The 22,832-nt window shown below is 46.9% G+C and overlaps 1 protein-coding gene across 1 annotated transcript; it reads right to left on the reverse strand.

Annotated features, from left to right (window-relative positions):
* Window positions 1–18,625: 18,625 nt before the first annotated feature.
* On the reverse strand, window positions 18,626–21,532 carry LOC136548919 (uncharacterized). The gene is made up of 4 exons (XM_066540276.1): window positions 20,995–21,532; window positions 20,671–20,810; window positions 20,363–20,464; window positions 18,626–19,714 (listed from the first exon to the last, which is right to left on the reverse strand). Exons 1-4 carry the CDS (start codon window positions 21,530–21,532, stop codon window positions 18,626–18,628), a joined length of 1,869 nt encoding a protein of 622 aa, XP_066396373.1.
* Between the last annotated feature and the right edge of the window lie 1,300 nt (window positions 21,533–22,832).

The following is a 22,832-nucleotide window of genomic DNA, read 5'->3' on the forward strand; positions in this document are numbered from 1 at the left end:
ACAGGTGGCTCTAACAATCAGCTTAGAACTTACTACCCCCCCCCCCCCCCCCCCCCCCCCCCCCCCCCCCCCCCCCCCCACACCCCCACCCCCATCACTCACACTCACACTCACACTCACACTCAAAGCAGTACAATGTAGGAGTAACTCTCTCTCCTCCGCTGCACCGATAAAACTCGTCAGGTCATAAGCATTTGCCCCTCCTGATTTTGTACACCTCATCATCAGGATTCTGAAAGAGTGAAAGTGACCTCCCAGGCAGGCAACAAGCAGAGCGTAATCATCGATTCTCAAAGGATTAAGTCCACTTTTGATTCCTCAACTATTGAGTTCGTCTAATTTTAACCCTGTAAAACCGTCTAACGTTAGTACTCCAACTGTCAAAACCGTTCACTTTTAGTTCACTTTTAGCAACTGGACGCAGGTGAGGTTGTTTTGTCCAACGTAGAGCGGTTTTGTCCATCTCAGTGACATGTGGGGCACACTCATCATCGACTCAACCTCTCTATCTCCATTCTCACGGCCACTCCCCCGACGCCTCCTCTCTCCGCGCGCAGCGGGGCGGGCGCTGCTCCCTCGCGCGGCTCCCTCGCGGGCGCTGCTGCACGCCGCGCATGCAGGCATGGCCCTCCTCGTCTCGTCGGCGCTGTCCAGCGCGCAGCAGCGCCGCGGCGAAGGCCGGCAGGTCCGTGGGCCGCTCCCGCGCTCGCGCCCGGGCGGTGGCGCCGGGGTGATGATGCCGGTAGGTCCGTGGCCGTGCCCGCGCTCGCGCCCGGCGGCGGTGCCGGGGTGATGATGCACGAGTTCCGCCGCGCGCGGGCGACGGTGGAGGAGGCCAAGGACGCCGTCAAGCGTGGCGGCGATGTGGCGGCAGCCGCGGTGGAGGTGGGACTGTGCGCGGGAGCGCTCCAGGCCGCGCAAGGGAGCAGCGCCGTAAGCTCTTTAGAACACATCGGGCTCGTGGAACGCCTGGAAGCGGCAGATGTCTGTGCCGAGCATCCGGGCGGCGAGCGCGTAGTTGGCCGCCTCGAGCTCCGCCACCTTCTTCCTCAGCTCTACCGCCTCGCGCTTGGCCTCCTTCTCGCGCGCCTTTGACTCTGCCGCGGCGCGCTGTGCCGTCTCCTCGCGCCGGTGGAGCGCCGCCACCCCGTGGTTGAGTACCCCGTTGTCGCGCTCTAGAGCCTCCTGCCGCCTGTGCTGCTCCACCACGCCGGTGTGCTCCAGCGCTTGTCGCCAATAGCCACGTGCACGAGCTGTGCGCGGACGGAAGGTGACGGAGCTATGTGTGTGCGCGGAAGGGCACGCGGCGGTTTCTTGCCGGCGAGCTGCAAGGTGGTGGCGCAGCGGTCGGAGTTCTACACAAGACCACCGTGCGTGTGCTGGAGGTGTGCCTCCCGAGCGCCGACATCGCAACCGCCAACCCTGGTGCAGGGCGTGTCTGAGACGGTCACGCCAGACGCAGACGCGCTACAGCAGCACCTCCTGCTGCGCTAGCTCGTCATTGAGCTCCCGTCGACGCGGGTCAGGGACGAGCACTGTCTCCGCCGGCCCTCCCCGGCGACCGTCCCCACGCCATCTCCGGCGACCCACCTCGTGCTCGCGCCCGCTCCCTTCTACCACCTCGTGCTCGCGCCCGCTCCCTTCTTCCACCTCGTGCTCGCGTGCGGGCCAAATTCGTGGCGGCGCCCGTAGCAGCAGCGGACGACGGACCACGCCATCTCGGTGCCGGACGGCATGGAATCGAGATGGACCGAGCCGGAGCCAATCCCCGGCCCTGCCGTTGCCGCTGCTACTCCCATCGGTGCCCGTGGCCTCCTGGTGGCTGCCGGCGGGCTGGAGAGGCGTAGGGCGTGGCATTCGCATCGCGGAGGAGCGTTTTGCGCGTGCTAGTTGAGGTGCTCACCGAGGTGGTTGCCGTGATCGTTGGGGTGCCCGCCGTGCTCGTTGGGGTGCCCGTCGAGGTGCTCGCCGTGATCGTTGGGGTGCCCACTGAGGAGCTCGCCGTGCTCGTTGGGGGTGCCCGTCGAGGTGCTCGCCGTGATCGTTGGGGGTGCCTACTGAGGAGCTCGCCGTGCTCGTTGGGGTGCCCACTGAGGTGCTCGCCCTGATCGTTGGGGTGCTCACTGAGGAGCTCATCGTGCTCGTTGGGGTGCCCGCTGAGGTGCTCGCTGACGTCCTGCTGGCCCGCGCGGGGCCTCCTAGCATGGATGTCGCATCGCTACCGAAGATGAAGTCGTGCTGCCGAGCTCGCCGAGGTGCTGTGCAGCTGTGCTCGTCGTGCTCGGCAGTTCCTCCTCCCAGCGTAGCCGAAGGGTGGGCTCGCATGGCAGTTCCTCCTCCAAACTGTAGTGAGCTCGCACGGTGGGGCCAGCAGGAAGAGCTCCCTCTGCTGCTGTGCTCGCCGGGGTGCTGCACACCCACCGCTCGAGGGAGTAGTGCCCGCCCTACCGCGCGCAGAGAGACGAGGCGTCGGGGGAGTGGCCGTGAGGATTGAGAGGGAGGGGTTGAGTCGATGATGCGTGGGCCCCACAGGTCATTGAGATGGTCAAAACCGCTCCATGGACGTTGCCAAAGAAAGATGGCCGGCCCATAAGGCAACCACTCTATGTCTTTGTCAGCCCACAGGCCACAATAACCACAACCATTCATCTCGGAGCTCCGTCAGGCCCATAAAAACAGCGTGGAACCTGGACAGCAGTCGCAGCATACAGTCAGCACCCCCGGGCCCGTGCTGCCGTGTATACGTATGCCCTCCGATATGGTCCCAATGTCACGTTGACATGTTTTGATGGTGGCTTGAGCCAGGCAATTGCGGCCAGACAACATCGCTGCCTAGACCAGGCAGCTTTGCTAGGGTCCCAAAGAACAAGGTCTCAAAGAACGATAATGATACCTCAGGACGTCCATCCGTTTTGGACAGGACCGACCTGCCTGCCGCTGCGCCTCACGTCGCGCGTCCCAGCGTCTCACGTCTCGCGTTGTGGGCCCTCATCCATGCCTCGCGTCGTGCACCCTCACACGTGCCTCGCGCCGCACGCCCCCGTCTATGCCGCTGGAAAATTTTAACACTTTTTAAGCTAATTTTAAATCTAATTTTTTTTCTCTAAAACTAATACTTTTGGCCGCGACTATTTCTCTGGCACGGCGAAATGCATATGCCGCGTCATGCATGGTGACGCGGCGAGAGAGATGATGTGGCAACGACCGGGGCACTGACCAGTGATATGGCAGGGTCTGTCGCGCCACCAATCTTAGCGCGACAGTGACGCGCCTTGATCGGTGGCGCGACAGAGCTGACTAAAGGCCCGTGGCCCAGTCCCGCCTGCCTGCCGCGCCTGGCCGCCTGTCCGCCGTGCCTGCCCGTCGCCCCGCCTGCCTGCCACTCCCAAGTGCTGTCGGCGCCCAGCCCTCTGTTACCGCCTCCCTCCCTCCTTTCCCTTCCATTCCCTAGCCGCCTTCCTCCCTCCTCGGCTTCGTTCAAGGTAATGACGCACTTTTTATTTTTGTTTGAATGGTGTATTGAAATATTATGAATGAGAGTTAAGGCTGGACGAAAAACTCGAAACTCGTTAGCTCGCTCGGCTCGTGGCTGGCTCGACTCGGCTCGGCTCGGCTCGTTAAGATAACGAGCCGAGCCGAGCCAAGATTTTAGCTCGTTAGCTATAACGAGCCAACTCGAGCCAGCTCGCGAGCCGCTCGCGAGCTAAACGAGCCAAGCTTTCAGGAAAAAAAAATATCATTTAAGGTAGTTAGATGCATGAATACTATAGTATTTTATTATACTTGTATATATATTAGTGCATATTAATTTTTTTATTTGATTTAAGGTTGTTAGATTCATTTCTTTTGTATTATTATTATTCTCAAACTTTAAATAAATACAAATATTATATTTTGTGTATTTTTTATACCTGGCTCGCGAGCTTAACGAGCCAGCTCGAGCTTTTAACGAGCCGAGCCGAGCTGGCTTTCTGGCTCGTTAGGATAACGAGCCGAGCCGAGCTAGCTCGTTATCTTAACGAGCCAGAACGAGCCGAGCCCAAACGAGCCAAGCTGGCTCGTTATCCAGCCTTAATGAGAGTTAAGGTTAGGAGAAAAATTATGTTTGGGAACTAAGGGCTATGGTTTGGAGGAAGATATTAGTTTAATTTTGTCGATGTTAAGGTTAATTATTTAGTTAGAAGTATGTTTACCATGTATATTTTTGTTGCTATAAGCGTTGGTTATATTATTTGAGTTGCAATGCAAATGATTATATTTTACATTAATTTGCGTTGTTTTGATTGATGTTTAATTTGAATCGTTTTATTAGATGGAAGACATGTTTTGGGAGCAGTTGTGGCGAAAATAGGGTTATCCTAGAGAATTGTACCCCGACGAGTCTAGCAAAGATGCCCCCGTCCCTTCTGACCTCCCTGTCCCTAACTATGACTGTGGTCGTCCGGCCAACGTGTTTCAATTGAGATATCCGGACACAACGACTCGTTGCTTCTGCACACGTAGTCGTTTTAATGTAAGTAATTATTTCCATATGTTTTTTTCTTCATTTGTATTACTAGGTTACTAATATTTTATTGGAATTTTGTTGTGTAGGCCCATGAGAGGTGTTTTTTCTTTCAGTGGATCGATGGTGCAGACAAGTTTGATCCTAGGTACCTCCTTTTCGACAATTGGTGGAGAGGGCAACATCCACGAGAGCACTTCGAGCGGTGGGTTCCACCTCCCCCTAACCCCCCTCCAATGACGGCTAAGGAGAAGCACTTAGCCGCAGTTAGACGACTCGAGGAACCTCCTCTGTGCGATTGCGGAGATCGAGCTGTGATAAATCCTGAGAATACATTGGAGTTTGTGTGTAAAACAAGCATAAAGTAAGTGCAAAGTGTATGTGTTGAAATATTGAGCTATATGTGTTCATGTACTAATGTCACCTTATTTAGGTGTTTTTAATGGTGAAATGTCGTTACAAGGAGTGGTTGTATGGTCCTAAGAACCAATGGCTGGAAGAACCGCCAAAGGTTAAGGAAAAGATGAAAGAAAGGGTAATTTACAAAGCACCTCTAAAAGGTCCTTGTGTGGTTTTGGTAATTGAATGACAACCTAGGTAGACTAATTGTGTTTATGTGAGATACACAGATGATTAGTCCACAGATACATATGTGTGAGCAACATATGCCATGAAGGTAAAAATGGCACGGAGATGTTGCAAAGCTCACACATGTGATAATGAAGGAGCTCATTGCACATGAGACATGACATTAAGTCATGTGATCAAGGTGGAGAAGATCAAGACAACACTTGGCTTGATGGACCGGTTGCAAGCGTGAAGGGCAAGTCAGAGGCTTTGGAGAGATGGACTACGTGGCGGTGAAGCTTAAGCAAGACTTGACACCGATGGACGAAGACAACGGTGAAAAGCAAGTAAAGTCAAGATCGTTGAACCAATACAGTCACATGATGATATGAAGTGGATCATATCATTTTGGTGCTTGGTTGGTGCATGTGTTGCATCAACATTAGAGGAGATGGAAAGGAATGCGCAAGGCAAAGGTGTAATCTAGGGCATTTATTTCACTGGTCATAGGTGTGTAGAGAAGTTTATGACCGGGTTTAGGATAGATGACCGTACTATCAAGAGGGGCAAACTTATTTGCATATTGGTCATCTAGTGCTACTCGTGTGATCTAACTTTGCATCGTCGCTAGGATCAAGTGGCGTGTCAAGTTGATCTAACTTTTCATCATCACTATCATCATCATCACTTGAGGAAGCATCACTATCCCAAGTGACCACATATGAACCACCTTTTTTCTTCTTCTTGAAGATCATCTTGTCCTTCTTCTCTTTCTTTTCCTTCTTGTCATTCTTCTTATTCTTCTTGTTGTCATTATTGTCACTATTGTATGGGCATTGAGCAACAAGATGATCTTTGCTTCCGCAATTAAAGCACCTTCTTGATTCTTCCTTGTTCTTGGATGAAGACTTCTTTCTAGTAGCATGGTAGCCCTTCTTCATCATGAACTTGCCAAATCTCTTGACAAAGAGAGCCATCTTCTCATCATCCATCTCATCAAAGCTCAAGTCTTCATCTTCACTTGATGATTCTTGCTTTGCCTTGCCCTTGGATGATGTGGCCTTGAATGCCACACTCTTCTCATTCTTCTTCTCATCTTTCTTCTCCTTCTTTTCTTTCTTCTCATCATAATCTCTATATGTATCATCGGTCATTATATCTCCCAACACTTGGTTTGATGTTATGGTGTCCAAACCACTCCTCACTAGAATAGTGACCAATGTGCCAAATCTTGAGGGTAAGCATCTCAAGAACTTATGGGAGAAGTCATTGTCCTCCACCTTCTCACCAAGTGCTTTGAGATCATTGACAAGCACTTGTAACCTATGGAATATCTCTGGCACACTCTCATCCTCCATCTTGAAACTAGCAAACTTCTCCTTGAGGATATATGCATTGGCACCCTTCATGGCTTGAGTGCCCTCAAATGATTCCTCCAACTTCTTCCATGCTTCATGAGCCATTTCAATGTTCTTGATTTGCTCAAATATTCTCTCATCAATAGCATCATGAATGGCACTAAGAGCAATGCCATTGTTTTGGAGAAGCACTTCTTCAGTGGTGGTGGGGTTCTCTGGATCCTCTATCTCAATCTTGGTCTCCACCACCTTCCAAACTTTCCTATTGATTGACTTAATATATGTTATCATCTTAGCCTTTCAATAGGGATAGTTTGAGCCATCAAATTGGGGTGGCTTCTTGGTGTTGTTGATTTGAGCCATTTTTACACCGAAGGTTATTAAGCCTCAAATCACGGTGACCACTGCTTTGATACCACTTGAAAGGTCCTAATGGCTAGAGGAGGGTGAATAGCCTATTAAAAATCTCTACAACAACAATAAGACAAATGATTAGTCAATAAGATGGCGAAGCAAAATTTGTGCTAGCACTATACTTGGGGTTGCAAGCCACCTACCCAATTCTATTTTCTATGATCTCTAGTATATCACAACAAAGCTATGTCACTAATAAACATCTAGGTGATCAACCTAGTGAGAGTAATACAATTAAATGATACACTATCTAGTCTTAACTACCACTAGCTCTATCCAATTGAATGTATAATGAAATACAATAGAGTGGTAGAGAGGTATACCATCATGGCAAGTGACCAATGAGTGAATACCAATGAATACCAAGGAGATAATCAAGACACAATGATTTTTCTTCCGAGGTTCACTTGCTTGCCGGCAAGCTAGTCCCTATTGTGGCGATTCACTCACTTGGAGGTTCACGCGCTAATTGGCATCACACGCCAAACCCTTAATAGGGTGCCATACAACCAACACAAGATGAGGATCACACAAGCCACTAGCAATTTACTAGAGTACCTTTTGGCTCTCCGCAGGGAAAAGGTCAAGAACCCCTCACAATCACCATGATCGGAGCTAGAGACAATCACCAACCTCCACTCGATGATCCTCGCTGCTCCAAGCCATCTAGGTAGTGGCAACCACCAAGAGTAACAAGCCAAACCCCCAGCGAAACACGAATACCAAGTGCCTCTAGATGCAAACACTCAAGCAATGCACTTGGATTCTCTCTCAATCTCACAAAGATGATGAATCAAAGATGGAGATGAGTGGGAGGGCTTTGGCTAAGCTCACAAGGTTTCTATGTCAATGCAAATGGCTAAGAGAGTGAGCTAGAGCCGGTCAAATGATATTTATAGACACCCCCAAACAATAGAGTCGTTGGCTCAATTATTGGGCTGGTTGCGGGACGATCGGACGCGCAGGTTGTGTGCACTGGACGCGTTCGGTGTGGTGACCGGACGCGTCCGGTTGCTGCGTCTGGACGCAACCTGACCGCCATGTGACCCTTTCAAATTGTTTAGCCATTGATGCCCAACGGTTATCTTTGCGCACAGTAATACTACGTGATCGGACGCGCTATTAGAAAATAACCGGACCCGAGAGACACAGCGTCAGGTCGAGTCTAGAGAGCTCCCAGAGCCGCTCTAGGCTGACCGAATGTGTCCGATCACACCGGACCAGACGCTCCCAGCGTCCGATGAATTATTGCGTTGAAAACCCGAGACATGCTGGTTCACACCGGACGTGTCCGGTGTGGCGACCGGACGTCGCTCTCTATAATCCTGCATCAGGCTATATCACTTTGACCTAACGCTGAACAGTAACTCATAAGCGTCCGGTCACTCCACTGAGCTAGAGTCCGGTCACTTTCACTTAGTCGCTCACCTCGGGTCCAAATATCGGACGCGTCCAGTCCTAATTCCGGACATGTCCGATCACTTCTGTCTAACTACCCAAAGACTGGATAAAATACCGGACGCGTCCGGTCCCAATTTTGGACGTGTCCAGTCACTCTGTGACTAGCGCGACTAACTCCTTTTCAACTCTATCTTCTTTATCCTTGCTCAAATGTGCCAACCACCATATGTATCATCTTGTGCACATGTGTTAGCATATTTTCACAAATGTTTTCAAGGGTGTTAGCACTCCACTAGATCTTAAATGCATATGCAATGAGTTAGAGCATCTAGTGGCACTTTGATAACCACATTTCGATACGATTTTCACTCCTCTTAATAGTATGACTATCGATCCTAAATGTGATCACACTCACTAAGTGTCTCGATCACCAAAACAAAAAAGCTCCTTTCAAGTTTCATCTTTGCCTTGAGCTTTTTATTTTTCTCTTTCTTCTTTTTCAAGTCCAAGAGTTTGATCATCACCATGCCATCACCATCATCATGATCTTCACCATTGCTTCATCACTTGGAGTAGTGCTACCTATCTCATAATCACTTTGATAAACTAGGTTAGCACTTAGGGTTTCATCAATTCACCAAAACCAAACTAGAGCTTTCAAGGGTTTACAACCCACTCTGCTTTAGTTGGGACCACATGGTCAAACCCAAATCCCAGGATCCAATTGTGTAAAATGCAGCAGGCTTGAACAAGCTTTACTTGAGTCTTGTACCTATGGAAGGGCTTGTTATCTATGACTACAAAATTTTCTTCAAAGCACCAAAGGCCCTTTCAATGGTCACTCTAAGGGAGTTGTGCCTCAGGTTGTATAGCTCCTTGGTATTAGTAGGGTTATGCCTAGTACCATATTTAGACAGGTGATACCTGACACCCCTGTATGGATGTAGGAACCCTATCCTACAAGCATAACCAGCATCCACTGGATAGAACATCCCTACAAGGCAGTGGTGGATTGGCTTACAAGACATATCATAAAGGCTTAAGAACAATTTGGCTATGGCAAAAATTTATTACCATTAGGAACACTCAAACCTCATCTCTCTCTATGGCATCAACTAGAACCAATGCATCATGTGCAAAACCCTCCCACCTAGCCAACACATATGTGAACTTTAGATCAAAATCAACAGCTGCCATCACATTTTGTGTGCAGCTTTGTTTCCTACCATAGAATGGCCCCTGCATGTGCCTGGGCACCCTTGCCAACACATGGGTGCCATCAATGGCTCCAATACAGTCCTTAGATGAAAATTAAAACATAAGTATGGAAGTGCAATCCTCAACCCAAAATAATGGAACCAAGGTAGCCAACAATTACCTTAAAAAAGGGTTCCATCTATGACTACCTAGAATTTTGACGTGTGTTGAACCAGATGGTGGTTTGATCAGCTCATCCCTCAGTTCCCCAATAGCATATAAAACCTAGTGAAAGTGTCTGCTAACTGTCTCTATGGATCTCCTAAAGCTCTGGTGGATAACTCTAAACCTCTGATTGTGCCCAACAACATGTAGAAACATGGCTACCTATTCCTCAACTGAGGAATTAATTGAGTCTACAACTAAACCCGTCTACCTAAACAAGTTGCATAGTGAGAAAAAGGTGCTCTACTCATCCTAGACATGGCTATGCACTCAGCATCAGTTGAGTTGTAAATGAGAGAAAGGTTCTTCTCTCTGTGCTCATCTGCTTCTAACCTAGGACCATAACAAATGGGCTCATCCTCTTCTCTAGCCCTTTTGAGTTTAGAAGAAACAAGGGCAACCATCACAACTACCATGGAGGCAGCTTGGGATACCATGGTAGATCTCTATTGCTAAAAATCCATCTACATGCATGAATGAAAGATTGATGTTAGGTTAAGGCATGCCTTGCTGGCCTCTAAGTGCACATCATCGTAGAAATAAATAAAAGTGGAGAACACCTAGGGCTTCATGGCCTCGGCTGCAATGTGCATAGCACAGCATCCTAGAGGCCCCACCTCAACATCATCGACCTCAAATAAACCAGCAATAGACACATCCCAATCTCAAACCATGTCTATCAGTTAACCCTAGCTCATAAGTATCATCACAGTGGAACAAGAACATGGAACTATCATCAATTGGGACCAATAACTCACAAATCGACCAAACATAAACCGGCAAGAAACACATCCCAATCTCAGACCATGCAAAATAGTAAATCCTAGCTCATATATAGCATCACAGTGAAATGAAAACATGGAAGCATCATGGATTGGGCCTAAAACTCACAGATCTGTCACGAGCCAAGCATAAATCCCACAGAAATAGCGCTATGAGCACTTTGACCGCTGAAATCAGGTCAAGTGTAAATACTTCACAATGCTATGAGCACTTTGACCGCTAAAATCGAGCCAAGTGTAAGCAATATTTCAAGATTTCACCTTGCTTTGGGGATGGAGAGGAGGAAGAAGCCAGCGGCTTGGGGAGGAGGAAGCAGATCCAGAGAGGAAGCAGGCAATGGCTTGGGGAAGACGAAGTAGCGTCCACCATAGGCCCATGTCCAGGCAAACAAACACAGCCACCAGCAGCAGCACCCACTCGTCTCGAGGAAGAAGAAGACGACAAGGACCACCACCACCCGTGCGCCAGCGAGATGGAGGAGGAGCAGCCGACGTGAGCCACACGAGGCCCGTCTATGACCCCACCGCCATCACGCACCGCCGGACGAGGGAGGACGAGGAGCGCACTAAGGAGAGTGCAGAGCAGGAGGGAGTGAGGAGCAGATAGGATGAAGTGGAACCCTAGCGAGTGAGCGGTGCCGACCTTGCTTATAAGGGACTCCAACCCTAGCGGCGAGGAGGAGAGGGGGCAGGGAATTTTCACCGTAGGGTGCGAGACGAGAGCAACAGCCCGCCAACAGCCAAACCGAGCCCGCGAGTGGCCAAAATGAGCCTGGCTCCAGAGAAACGAGGGGGAGGGGCGTTTCCAGCGGGCCTGGCTCATGGCTGCTTTAAGCAGCGTGCTGGCTGGGCCCAAATAACGTCTAGGCAAACAAATAGGGCTGGCTGCACCCCTCAGCCTGCATCTAGCCCCTGTCCAGGCAAACAAACACGCCAACAAATGGGATTAGATGCCTCTGAACATTCAAGGGCCGATGACATCTAACAACCAGGCAAAAGCCCAAAATGTATGGTACTTGCCACAAAAAAATTTCTACTCTTTCGAGGCCTAGTCACAGTGGTATGGTAGTGTTACCAGATGTTACGCAAGCACTCGATAAAACTAGTATTCAAATTGTTGGAACCAGTGCTATTGGTTGGTGTGACAAAATAATAAAGAGCCTGAACCCTAATTTGTCTCTTGCATTATCTTTGTGTATATCTTCTACAACTAAAAAGAACAAAGTGTAGACATTTTTTTGTGCGACATTTGTTTTGGTTCATCCGTCTATCCACGTCTACGATCCCACGATATCTCCCGCATGCTGCGTCCTTTGGTGCGATTCTCCTAGATTGAATATTACCTGTCATATGATAGAGGAATCATGATAAAATAGGAAGTAGAAAAATTATTATGCTATCCATATACACATTGCATGTTTGCATGCACCAGCATATATGGCAACGAGCAAAAGAAAAGAGAATTAACACAGAAGGAAAGAGAATTAAGACAAAATGAACCTCTTTGCATTTCTGAGAACCTTGCCAAATCTGCCAACATTTAATTACTTTCCCTCTTTGCATTTACAAAAGGGACAGCTTTTTCCTCTTTTCATTTGGTTTCACGCTCACGTGTTTCATCACCCTCGCTTGCTGTTTCTTGTTGAAATTATCCTTGGGTCTGTTCATTTTAAATCCTTTTCCCATATTCTAATTAAACTACAAAATTTTGAATTAGGATACGAGGTAAGACATGTAAACAGATATTTCAAAACTACATGTAGAGTCCAAAGAACTTAATAAATAAATCCTTCTAGAAGCAATACAAATTCTCTCTAATCTTTCATTTGGTGTAGTTAGTGTTATCATAGTACCCGCATGTATTCATGGGAAATAAATCGTGGACACTTTTTGGTGCGACATTCCAACATGGATCCATCGTCCTGCCAATATCCTTGAGGCAGATCACATAAAGGATGAGAGTCCCTCTATGAGATTGCTCACAAGAGACTCAAAATTATATCTGATCATGGTAATGTTGAATTATTTTGCATCAAAAGCATCGACAATGATAAACGGGAACATAGGTTTTAGTATGCATAGTGGAGAAAAACTCAACATTGGCATTCTCAGCAGCTTTTCTGAGCCTTTGCAGTGCTAACTTATCCTTACTCAGATAGTCAAGAGGTGCACCATAAAATTATGCACCACTAAGAAAAGGGTCACCATTGGTTGCCTTGACCTGAAAAATGTGTCGAAATTAAGAATTACAACACCTAATTCAACATCTTGGAACAGACACTCAAGTGGATACCTTATTCTACAATATATGTCTGTGTGGAATAGTCCTAAAGCCACACATATTTATACGGTGAGTATAACATACTTTGTTTTAAAATTTTATGAGAGATTTTTTAAGACATGCAGTATTATCTGTGTGACAGGCACTAATATTTACATATATACTTGAACCTGTGTGTACATAATTATATGGAGATGCAGTGGAACTTTTTCATGGATTTATTGGCGTATGAAAGAAATGGATATCGGATAATTCTTTCTGCCAATATAAGATATTATCTTAGCCATATCATGAAAAAGTCTATACAGTAGAGTTTATGAGCCTACGACGCCGCGCTCTTCATGACTGTGTTAATTTCACGAACTTTGCTTTTTGAATTAAATGTTACTTTAACGTCGGTATTTAATTTAATAGTATTGTTATCTTATCGTGCGATCCGTATATTTTTAGTATAAAATATTTAGTTGTTCCGTAGCAACACACGGACACGCTACCTAGTCTTATATATAAAGCTATAGAGATTGATGACCTAGGCTCAGCTTTTTTTAGCAAGGGCAGTTCTATGGATTCTCCCGTATTGGTTGGTAATTGGAGCAGGAAAGTGAAGCAAATGTCAGAGGAATGGTCCTATATATATCCTATTGTTTGTATGGCTCTAATTTATTGCATTAGTTTATTTCGCCGGTGTTGGAGATCATGCGGACTCAAACTTTTTTTGTGTGTATATTTGACAATGGAAAGAACTTGTTTCAATGGCACGTGTAGTGTAGCGCCTTAGGTTCCAGAAAGCAATGTTTCTTATACACACACATAGGCTCTATTTGGATCAACTATCAGTTAAATAAGATGGCTAACTACAGTATTAGCTAGGTTGTTGTTTATATCTAGCAGGTAAAATGTTAATGTATCGATGGTTCTGTCTATAACAACGTCCTTCCTCTTTTTATCTATACTATTTATAGGATGGCACATGGATATAGGTAGATGGAAGAACAAAAATATCTTTTTAATCTATTATATTAGAGCAACTCTAATGATAACTTAGGGCAGTCCCAATGGTGCATTGATGATGGTTTCTATCATCATTAAATGACTTGCCACGTAGGCAAAACGCTGACATGGCAACGTAATTAATGAAGAAAGAGAGCAAAAATCATAGAAATGGTTTCTTCATGAAGAAATCAGGTCTACTCTTGACCCAATGCACCAAGAAACCATGAAATCGCCATTGGGGAGAAACCATCAGTTTCTAGGGAGCTCGTGTCGCACTCTCATTGGAAGAAGAAGATAGAGTTGGGAGAGAGAAAGAGAAAATAATTATTACTCATAGAAATCATGAGTTGGAAAGCAATACTTTTTTGGTGCGGTATCCTATGTTATAGAAACTACTAGTTTCTTTCGTTGGGACTGCCCTTATGAGCTAACTCATAGCATATTGTTTTACATTTTAATATATCGAAGAGAGAGAAATTAAAATATAGCTCTTAATCAAGAGTTAGTCTGATACATATATTTCAAAATTATACGAGAATACCACGTGGGGTTATTTATGTTAACCGTCTTAAAATTTTGAATGTCATGTGACCCTATTGCGAGAAGAAACAGTTAAATTTTTTGAAGCCGCCTCTGGTACTTTCCCAGCGGCCCCAATTTGTACCTTATGTATTTCTGCTGCTTGTCGCTTAATTGGATTGGAACCAAATTTTAGAGCCTGTGTAAACGCCCACCATTTGGCGGGCGCGTTTGCGGCAAGCCACGTTTTTTTGTTTGTTTTTATTATTCCTTTCTTCAGTTCAAAAAAAAAAAACTCATGGTTTCTGGCTTTCTGCTGATGTGGCCGAAGAGCATATTCTGGACCGTACGGTATTAGTTTCGTCCCAAGGCCCGTCTTAAAATGCCCATATCCTTTTGAAATGGAGGCCTAACTTATCGACTCCTGGGCTATCTCAAAAACTGTTTCAGAAGATAAGTTCAGGTCTAGGTCGACTGAATTTAAAGGTCTAGATCGACTGAATTTAAAACTAGAGCACCTCTCTCAGTTTCCCATTCGTGTGAGTTTCGTAATGACGATTAACAAGGCACAGTGTAGACTATCTCTAATGTTACGGTGTATTTGCCGGTGTTTTTGCACGGCCAATTATGTGTTGCTATATCAACAGCCACGGCAAGATCGAACGTTAGGATCTTGATCGTGACGGCCTATTGAGAAGGACGTTAACAAGGGAAAGAGGAAGAAGAAACTAGAAAAAAAGTATATTCACGAAGAATATTGCATATAAATAGGTTCTAACCCTATAAAAAGAGGTACTTTCTCTCGGCAATATATATTTTCTCCATATGGTCAACAATACTCTAGCTTTATATATATTAACAACAAAAATATTTGCAGGATGCTACCAACGCAACTACGGGAGTTCTAGCCATTCAGAAAACTAAAGTTGTAATCGTTTAAAATTTTTTTTTTTTTTGTAACACATTCATACTAGCACTATTTTGATATTATTTTTTTCGTGCAACGCACGGTCATTTATATAGTTTTAATAACAATTGTAGTTTGCGACGAGACGTGGACTTGTTTCCCTTTCTCATTCTGATGTGAATGAAAGCAAGTCCTACCTAGTTTCCGAGACATTTGAGCAATTTCATCCAAATTAAAATCCCATTCTAGTCATGGGGAATTGAATTGGGGATGGCAAGGACGAAGCCTAACCATGAGAACCAGCCACGAAGAGGCGGGGCACACCACCACTGTCCACCGAGCACAATAGGGCGTCAACGTGATAGCCTTTGGCAGTTTGGCGGCCAAGAGTAGAGGCTATGTGCGAGGCTAGACCCCTGGTAAATTAGGCGCAGGAGGAACAGAGGAAGCGTAGCACGCTACAGCAAGTCGGATCTCAAGAGTAGAGGGGCCAATTAGGTACGAATTGACCGGCAGCTTAGTTGGTTAAGTTCGGATTATAGCCTATCAGTACAAGTGTTTGTATTTGTATATAATCATTATTTAGGTGGTAGGTGACATGGCGACTAGACGTTAGATTGTCACACGCACACCTGATTCATAGGGGTGAACATGCATGCAATGCAATGTACTCCTATATACATCATCAGTGACTGCATGTATCTACACAATGTGTTTTTTTAAGAAGAAAAAGTCTTCACCTTTTGAAGTAATGCAATGTGACTTTCCCACACCATTTCGATTTTTTCCCTTTTTTTTAAAAAAATATTCATAAATAGACCCCTAGAGGTTTGTGAAAGCAAGTACTACCTAGCTAGTTTCCGATATATTAGTGCAATTTCATCCAAATTAAAATACCAATCTAGGCATGGGGAATTGGGGATGCCAATAAGCAGCCTATTCGGCTGGGGCTGAAACGATTATATACGATCGTGGATTATTACTGTTGGCTGGTTTGGTGTGAGAGAAAAATACTGTTCTGGCTAAAAATTTACGATCGTTTACGACCAAGCGAACAGGCTGAACGACGAAGAGAGCAAGCCTAGCACTGCAAGGGAGTAGTAGCCCTGCCTCTGAACCATGAGAGCAAAGCTAATAATACAGCCGGCCAGCCAATCCATATAGTAGTTAGCTCTTCAGCATTAATACATGGTCCACCTATCTCTCTAACAAAGTTTCTCGGTTCATATGTCTAAGCCGGCTGTAAGTTTATAGCCCGCTTCTCCTCTCTCCTCCACGTCAGCATTCAGCCTGCTTACAGTCTACTATTATACTGAGAACCAGCCACAAAGATCGAGCTAGCTAGCAGGGCGCCGCCATCGAGTACACAATACTTATGTAGGATTTGATAACCTTTAGCGATCATGCATTATCGTCGTTACGACTACAACCCTGTCCCGCACCACCAAGGGGAGATATATATCTAGCTAGGTAATGCAGGGGAGGATCCAGTGTGGGGGGGCTATGGGGGCTCAAGCCACCCTACTTGCCGGAGCTCCATGGAGTTAACAGAGAGGGAGGATGATAGAAGGGAAAAGGGAAGAAAAGGGAGAGGAGAAGAAGAGGAGGGCTGGATGAAGGGAGATGAGCCCCCTCTATGATGATTCACTCCTGCGTTCGCCCCTGAGGCCATGTGAGGGTAGACCTGGCCTTGGTAAATTAAGCGCAGGAGGATTAGAGAAGAAGCATGGCACACTACAGCAAATTGGATCAAGAGTAGAGGGCCAACTAGTTGCAAATTGATCGCTGCTTAGTTGGTTAAGTTCAGATTATAGCTTATCGGTACAAGTGCTTGTATTTGTATATAATCATTATTTAGCTGATAGGTGACATGGCGACTAGGCGTTAGATTGTCACACATGATTCATAGGGACGATATGATTGTGCATGTAATGTATATACATCATCAGTGACTGCATCTGCACTATGTTTTTTTAAGAAGAAAAACTCTTCACATTTTGCAGTGTGACTTTCCCACACAATTTAGGCCAGCTCCAACACAAGCAGTCGGTATCATATGCTTTAGCTAAAAATAAGAACGAGATATGTAGACAGAGAGCACGCTGGGGCTATCGATTTTACAATCCAAGCTCACAGCCACGGTAAAAAAATGTCACTTGCATCATTCAGCTTTTGTCAGATGCTTATTTTCTTGTTCTCTCTCTCAACCTCTTAAAAAGCATGAACGGGTGTGTCTGCTACTCTGCACAACGCATGCTTGGGCCAGTGCCTAAAACTTTTGTCAGATGATAGACATTGGCAGATTCTACAGGTAACGTACTCCCACTGTCCCTATATTTACATGTTGCTATGGTTTGCGTCCCGATCAATCTTTCTTAAGTTTAAGTTTGACTAGATTTATAGAAAATATTAACTATATTTATATTTTTAAATAAATTTATTATAAAAATAGATTCGATATTTTTGTATATATTTGATTAAATTGAGTATGTTTGATTTCTTAGAAAGCGAGAACGGCAAATAAAAAAAGGAGGGAGTAACTTGATGTGAAAGCACTAGTAGATGTAATATGGACCTTACATGCATACGTGGAAGATAGGACTAAGCCAGCTCGGCACGTTGGGGTGGCCTTATTAGGCATTCGTCAATGCAAGTATATAACAATGTTGGTTTTGAACAAAAGTCAATGTGACATGTATACACAGGATCCTAGTACCACTATTCTTCCAAACATACATGCACTTCCTTTTTTCTTCACCAAAACCTCCTCTCTCTTTTTTCTCTCTGCCACTCGTCACTGCTCTAATTCTCCTCTCACGTACACATATATCATTTTCTCTCTTCCGAGGCAGTTGTAGCCTCTGCAGGATACTCTGACAGTTGCAGGTCGGGCATATAATTTTATTAGGATATCGTGGCACATCTGAACCTACCTAGTTGGCAAGCTTGGTTTACAAAAGCTAAGCAAGTGCGTGGTGTGTGTGTGTGTGGTGGGGGTGGGTGGGGGGGGGGGGGGGGGATGATTGTTAACAACAATCGGAGAGAAGGAGGAAACTATCAGGATTGGAAGGGAGGAATCGGAGTTTGGGGAGGGAAGCAGAGCACAGGGACGAGCACGGATGAATCTCGATTACTTGGGAAGAAGGTTCATACAATGTTCATACCCCTTGCCTTTTTCTCTACGCGACATATAAGCCGAACGGCGACTCACGCACACACATGATGCCACGTTGGGCCACCCTGGGCCACGCACACACATGACGCACAGGCTCACTCATGACGCCACTCTGGGCCGAAGAAGCGCACACTCCTGGACTTGGGCTGAGCTTGGCGATCCTTCTTTTCCTGGGCCTTCTTCTTGCCTTCGGAGCTTGCCTGATCAGCGTCTATTGCCGGTTGGTGCACAAGCACAGCGCTGACACTCCCCCCTTCGTGCGCGCCTGGGTGATCCCAGACCAGAGCGCGAGGAAACTGTTGCTAAAGATCAGCGAGCTTCTCCCAGGTTGCCAGCGATTCCGGAAGATGAGTCCACTTGATCAAACCCTGCAAAACAGAAGCTGTATCTTGGCGTAGGTAGCGCCGCTGCAGAATCCTTTCCGAAATACTCCAAACCGAAGCTTCTGATGGAGGTTCAGGAGTTACAGTCTGATCGGCACCCACCGCCTTTTTAAGTTGGGAGACGTGAAAAACTGGATGAATGGTAGACGAGGGTGGAAGCTCCAATCTATACGCCACAGAACCGACCTTGGCAATAATGCGATAAGGTCCAAAGAACCGGAAGGCCAACTTATGATGGGAATGCTCAGCAAGAGAAGATTGAACATACGGTTGGAGCTTGAGGTAGACCCAGTCATTGAGCTCGAACTGCCGTTCGGAGCGGTGCAGATCCGCATTCTTCTTCATGCGCTGCTTGGCACGTAGCAGGTGTTGCCAGATCAGCTCAGTGTTGAGAGCTTGATCAGATAACCAAGAGGTCAGATCAGTGATAGAAGAGTTGTGAGCAGCCTCAATACCAAATGCATCAGGGGCATAGCCATACATCACTTCAAATGGAGAGCAACCCACTGTAGTGTGGAAGCTAGTATTATACCAATACTCAGCCAAATCCAACCATCTGCTCCACTGCTTAGGACATGCATGTGTGTAATAGCGAAGGAAGGTCTCAAGACATTTGTTGACTCGTTCGGTCTGGCCATTGGACTGCGGGTGATAAGCAGTAGACATGCGCAGGTCCACTTTGGCCAGCTGGAAGAGTTCCTGCCAAAACTTGCTCGTGAAGATGCGGTCTCTGTCCGACACAATAGCTTGGGGCAGTCTGTGAAGCTTGAAGACATTGGAGAAGAAGAGCTTGGCCACAGAGCTTGCAGTGAACGGATGCGTCAATCCAAGGAAGTGGGCATACTTAGAAAAGATGTCAACCACGACGAAAATGCAATTAACAGACCCTGACATTGGCAACCCTTCAATGAAATCAATGGAGATGATCCGCCAAGCATGATCTGGAACGGGGAGGGGTTGAAGAAGACCTGGTAATTTGGAACGGTCCGGTTTGGCCTGCTGGCACACCTGACAGCCAGCGACAAAATCACGCACTGCTGTGTTCATACCAGTCCATGAAAAGTATTGCTTCAGTCGGCGGAGAGTAACCGGAATACCAGAATGCCCCCCCATAGCATTGGAATGTAACTCAGATATCAACTGGCGCTGAATGTCAGTGTTGGCCCCTACCCATAAACGAGATTTATACCGCAGAAGGCCGTTGTGGAATGTAAAGTGGGGTACCGATTGGTCATCTGCAGTCAGACGTGTGATGATAGACTGTGCATGCTCATCTTTACTATAGGACTTGATCACCTCAGATAACCAATGGGGTTCAGCTACTAAAATAGCAGCACAGGAGCCGACTGGATAGCGCGAGAGGGTGTCAGCAGCTCGATTCTCAGCCCTTCGTCTATAGACAATCTTGTAAGATAAGCCCAAGAGCTTAGAAAAGACCTTCTGCTACCAAGGAGTATGAAGCCATTGTTCAGTCAGCTGGCTCAAACTTTTTTGATCAGTCAAAATGTGAAACTCCCCATACTGCAGATAGGCACGCCACTGATCCAGCGCCAAAAGAATAGCCATATACTCTTTTTTGTATGTCGACAACCCCAAAGACCGTGGACCCAAAGCCTTACTGAGAAATGCCAATGGGTGTCCCCCCTGCATCAGTACAGCGCCAATGCCTATGCCGCTGGCGTCAGTCTCCACACAAAATGGTTTCGTGAAATCAGGAAGAGCCAGAACTGGAGCTGAAGTAAGAGCATCTTTCAGTGCCTAAAAGGAGTTAGCTTGTGGTTCGGTCCAATGAAAGGGAACACCCTTTTTGAGTAATTCGGTCAATGGCTTAGCAATGATTGCAAAGTGCTGGACGAAACGCCTGTAGTAACCGGCAAGCCCCAAGAAACTGCGCACATCTTTGACAGGCAAAGGCACTGGCCACTGCTGGACTGTAATGATCTTTTCAGGGTCAGTAGCCACACCTGCTTCAGAGATGACATGTCCCAGATAACGGAGTTGTCGCTGCAAGAAGGAACACTTAGACATCTTGACTTGCCATTTGTCATGGCGGAGGAGCTCCAACACCAAGCGTAGTTGGACGAGATGTTCTTCACGAGACTTGCTGAAAATGAGGATGTCATCAAAGAAAACCAGAACACATTTGCGAAGTAGAGGATGCAACGTGGTGTTCATGGCCTTAAGAAAAGTGGCTAGAGCTCCAGATAACCCAAAAGCCATCACCCAGAACTCATATTGCCCAGAATGGGTCTAAAACACCGTCTTGGGTTCTTCTCCTGGACGCAAACGTATCTGATGGTAGCCGGCAGTTAGGTCCAGAGAAGAAAACCAGGAGGCTCCTTGTAACTCGTCCAGCAATTCCTCAATAACCGGAACAGGGTACTTGCACTTAGCTATTATGGCGTTCAGCTGACGGAAATCAACATAGAACCGAAAGGATCCGTCTTTCTTTTTGACCAAGAGCACTGCAGACGAAAAAGGGTTGTTGCTTGGCTGGATGAGGCCTGAATGCAGCATCTCTGAAACTTGACGTTCAATCTCAGTCTTGACGGCCGGAGGGTAACGATAAGGCCGAACCTGCGCTGGAGTGGCACCAGCAACAAGAGGAATCTCGTGGTCACAGTGGCGTGCCGGTGGATAGCCTTGGGGTGGGTCAAAGACATCTTTGAACTCAGATAATAAAGCTGCTAATTCCGACGGAGCAGATGATGAGCTGCCTTCTAAATCTTTTGCCTTCACTATCGTGATTTGTAAAACTGCACCCACTGGAAGGGAGTCCAACTGACCTTGCAAATGCATCTGAGTACCTTCATATGTGATAGTCATCCACTTATATCTCTAATCAATCTCCATAGGGCTATGCGCCGTGAGCCAGTCCATTCCCACGATGAGGTCGTACTGAGATAGAGGAAGGACCTTGGCCACGGAAACAAAAGAGCACTGATGTACTGACCACTGCAATTGCTTGAATTCCGTATCACACCACATCTGAGTACCATTTGCCACCATCACTCGGGTGGGGTGATCACAATCAGAACTGCCTTGAAGGTGAGCTGCAAGTGAAGCACTGACAAATGTATTAGAGCTGCTAGAATCCAATAATATACGGATCTGCTTGCCCTGAACTTCACCCATGAACTGCATTGTACTAGTGGAAGCTCAATCGGACACTGCTGCTGAAGAAAGAGTCATGAATAGCTGAGCATCGGTATCAGAATCCTCAGGCACCGCTTGATCATCACAATCATCACCATGACAGAGATCCCAAACCTCTTGGAGCACGTGCAGCTGAATTTGCTCCAGACAGCGATGGTCGCGAGACCATTTCTCGCCACATCTGATGCAGAGGCCGCAGGCTCGACGATAGTCATGCAGGGTGTTTAGCTTGGCATCAACCCCACGCCCACACCAGACATCATCACCCACAACAGCTCCCGCCGCACGCTCCTGCCGTTCATTGCGCCCGGCGGGCACCAGCGGAGGTGGTGGCACGCGCGGGGGCAGCTTGGCCCACTGGTACGTGTCCGGACGACGCAATTCCTTCTTCCGTGATGAGTCCAGCATTTCCTCCTGCAACAAGGCGAGAACCACGGCAGTATCCAAAGTACCAGGACGCTGCATATGAACAACAATACGAATCTCGTCGCACAAGCCATCAACAAATCTCATAGCATAGTAGATGGGGTCAGTGTTTTTGCCATAAGCTATTAAGCCATCAACGATAGAAGTGAATTTGTTAGCATATTCCTACACGCTACCCGTCTGCCTGATGTGAAAGAGCTGACGGATAAGCAGTTCGTGCTGGTCTTTGCCAAAACGCTCCATCACTAAGGCAGTGAATTGGGGCCAAGACATTATGGACACTTGCTGCTCAACAGTGGGAAACCAGCGCGTGGCGGCTCCTGTGAGATGCATCATGGATACCTTGATCCAGCGACACGGAGCCACCTCATACATCTCAAAATAATCAGTGCAGTTGCGAAGCCAAAGGCGTGGGTTTTTGCCATCAAATTTGGGAAAATTCAGTTTAGGGAGTTTGTCATTGGATTGGTTAGGATCCCAGAGCTCAGGTGCCTCTTGTGTTCCCAACCCTAGCTCCACAGCATCCTGACCCGTATCCAGCATG

Source organism: Miscanthus floridulus, chromosome 4 (genome assembly GCF_019320115.1).
Source record: "Miscanthus floridulus cultivar M001 chromosome 4, ASM1932011v1, whole genome shotgun sequence".
Lineage (NCBI taxonomy): Eukaryota > Viridiplantae > Streptophyta > Magnoliopsida > Poales > Poaceae > Miscanthus > Miscanthus floridulus.

Coding starts and splice junctions, on each gene's coding strand:
- LOC136548919 (XM_066540276.1), bottom strand. CDS start 21,532: ATGACTATCACATATGAAGGTACTCAGATGCATTTGCAAGGTCAGTTG. Junction 20,811..20,994: donor TGCCGGCTACCATCAGATAC/GTTTGCGTCCAG, acceptor CCTCATTTTCAG/CAAGTCTCGTGAAGAACATC. Junction 19,715..20,362: donor GCGGCATAGGCATTGGCGCT/GTACTGATGCAG, acceptor GCTGGCTGTCAG/GTGTGCCAGCAGGCCAAACC.